This window comes from Eimeria mitis, genomic scaffold, assembly GCF_000499745.2.
Source record: "Eimeria mitis Houghton genomic scaffold, Emh_scaff1821, whole genome shotgun sequence".
Lineage (NCBI taxonomy): Eukaryota > Apicomplexa > Conoidasida > Eucoccidiorida > Eimeriidae > Eimeria > Eimeria mitis.
The window spans coordinates 6,110-7,286 of NW_013570142.1; the positions used below are offsets into that span (position 1 = coordinate 6,110).

Sequence of the window (1,177 nt, forward strand, 5' to 3'; positions counted from 1 at the left end):
TAAATCTAAATAATAAAATAAATATTCATTTATTTATTTATTTTCATGCTTTCTTCTGCCTCCTCCCCCGAGGCAACGATGCAGCTAGGAGAGGGGGGGGTGGCTACAGAGCCAGCAGCAGCAGCAGCAAGAAGGAATTCATCTTCTTCTGTTTTTACAATAGATAAAACCGCTCAAAGTTTAATAAATGAAGTGAATCAGAAAAAAAGCAAAGAAAGCCTCATTCAGCTCGCAGTTGACCCAGACACCTGTACGTACACTGCAGTGTGTATAGAAAACCCCAAGCCCTCAATCATCCCCTTTTCCTTATAAAACCAAAAAAAAAAAAAAAAGAAATCTTATATCTGATATATTACTTCCTCGCGAATATAATCACAACATGCATGCACACATGCATGCATGCATGGATGTGTGGCTGTGTGTGTGTTTGTGTGTGTGTATTTATATATTTGTTTCTGTTTGTGTTTTTGCATATCAACTCAGGCGTTATATCTCTGAAGAATTCCGTTGCCTTTGATGGCTGCAGCAGACGCGAGCGCATGCAACGCCTTTTGAAATTAGCTAAGGAGTTGGGGGGCCCCTCTTTGTTTATTTTTCGTGTGGACTTGCGATCGAATTCGCCTGAGTGGTGAGATAAATAAATAAATTAATTAAATAAATAAATTAAATAAATTAAACTTGTTAAAGTAAAATGACAGGAGATGAATGTAAATTTAACAAATTCAAATTTTATAAAAAAATCAAAATGCTATGAAGGAAGAAAAAGGAATACAAAGATGATGAGTATCCGCGTCAGCAGAATGCCGGTGTATCTCTTGCCTTTTCTTCTTATATAGTTGCATTATAATTATAATAATTATTATCGGTGTTATTCTTGTTGTAATTTGTTCGTTCTATATGCGTTTCTCTCTCTATTTGTTCTTTACAGGGCTTTGCTTGCTTATGCCCCCAAGGATTCAGTTTCTTACGCTGAAAGGATATTTTGCTTCACGGCGTTGTCGTGGCTTTCGGGGGCTTTTGTAGACGCCCAAAGAAATCCGATGAGAGAATACTTCGTGACGGAGGAGGCGGAGCTGCCGACGTTCAAATGGACTTGAAGCTGAAATAAAAAAAAAAAAAAAATTCAAGTTTGCTGTTTATTGATAATTATAATGTAATTATTTATCATTACAATAAA

At 36.4% G+C, this 1,177-nt stretch overlaps 1 protein-coding gene across 1 annotated transcript in view; it reads right to left on the reverse strand.

Annotated features, from left to right (window-relative positions):
- Positions 1 to 964: 964 nt before the first annotated feature.
- Positions 965 to 1,177, reverse strand: part of EMH_0044090 (uncharacterized protein) — a gene marked incomplete at both ends in the record, with an annotated part of 1,076 nt that continues 863 nt past the window's right edge. Inside the window, one exon of the mRNA XM_013495922.1 lies at positions 965 to 1,099. Within this exon, the coding sequence (XP_013351376.1) occupies positions 965 to 1,099 (135 nt within the window). The remainder of the gene's footprint in view (positions 1,100 to 1,177) is intronic.